We start from the raw sequence: 1,222 nt of genomic DNA on the forward strand, positions 1-1,222 counted from the left end.
AAACAGGGTCGCTCTCTATGATGACATCATGATGCATGCAAAAAGATAGGAAGTCGTTCAGCATCAGTGTAGAAAGCTGGGAGAAACACGTAGAATCTTATCTGATATGGAGGGAACATCTGGCACTTGGGGAGGGTATGGGGCTAATTTGTGGTGCACCTGCCATAAAGTTTGCACACACAAACCTCTCCCCTCCCCCACTCCAATGTTTTATGAGAGTAGAGTGAGGGGGAGGGGAAACTGTTTGGAACAGCAATTGAGTTACATTAGGGTGTAGGGCACCAATAGTAACCTTGATTATGTACCTTTGCAATCTCTGCTTGTTTTGGGGCCTCTGAAAACTCCTTGCAGGCAGGAGGTACAGTGTGATGGATCTGTCCATTTGCTTGAGCAGTACCTATAATACACCCGAAAGAGAAGAAAACAGTTTGATTTCTTTCAGCCGGGGGAGGCAAGGGCATATTAGGAATGAGGGCTACCATACAATGTGTTTGGATTCTACCAGAGAAGAAACAGTTACAATTCTTGTATAGTAAATATCATAAAATATATGACAATATCAAACAAACACATAAAACCCCAGACCCCACATCACCCGTTACAACAGTGCTTGTTTGCATCTGTATTCAGTTTAAATATATTTACTATGAAAAATAAACTGTTAAAATCAATAATCCTATGAATCCTACCATAATTGCAAGTAACCATCCTATAGGAAAGCAAGTACTGATGACCAAGATGGAAGGAGTGGAATCAGTGTAGTGACACATAGTTGAGGAGGGGTGAGGGTTCCTCATTTTGATTGGTGGAAGGGGGCTGGATGTGTGATGAGGCAGAGGTAAGGTTGGTACTGGAACTGAGGAGGAGGGTTGTAACTGGCCTTTATAAGAAGCAAGCGTGGAGGCAAGGGAGCAGAGTTAAATATAGCCCTCTCTGACCTGCTGCTACTTAAATTCTTAACCACAGTTTACCATTACTAAACTTGGGGATGCCATTTTAAGTTAAATTCTCCAAATTCACCTCCGTTTTCTTGTGCAGGGACCGGGACTTCCCTGCTGCGATAGAAGCCGGACTCGAGGGGATCGCCTTCAGACCTCAGGTTGGGGAGGACCGGGTTAGAGAGCTTCTGGAGGGGCTGGACGCGTTCAAGTCAGCGGGTCCGGATGCTCTCCACCCCAGGGTGTTGAGGGAGCTAGCTGGGGTTATTGCAGGGCCCCTGGCA

The 1,222-nt window shown here is 45.7% G+C and overlaps 1 protein-coding gene across 3 annotated transcripts in view; it reads right to left on the reverse strand.

Annotated features, from left to right (window-relative positions):
* Nucleotides 1-1,222, reverse strand: part of APBB1IP (amyloid beta precursor protein binding family B member 1 interacting protein) — a 128,291-nt gene that overhangs the window by 8,806 nt on the left and 118,263 nt on the right. For all 3 annotated transcript variants that reach the window (XM_019508253.1, XM_019508254.1, XM_019508255.1), the window contains one exon: nt 306-397. In XM_019508253.1, the coding sequence (XP_019363798.1) occupies nt 306-397 (92 nt within the window). The remainder of the gene's footprint in view (nt 1-305; nt 398-1,222) is intronic.

The sequence above is a fragment of the Gavialis gangeticus genome, unplaced genomic scaffold, assembly GCF_001723915.1.
Source record: "Gavialis gangeticus isolate Ggan-Ray unplaced genomic scaffold, GavGan_comp1, whole genome shotgun sequence".
NCBI lineage: Eukaryota > Metazoa > Chordata > Crocodylia > Gavialidae > Gavialis > Gavialis gangeticus.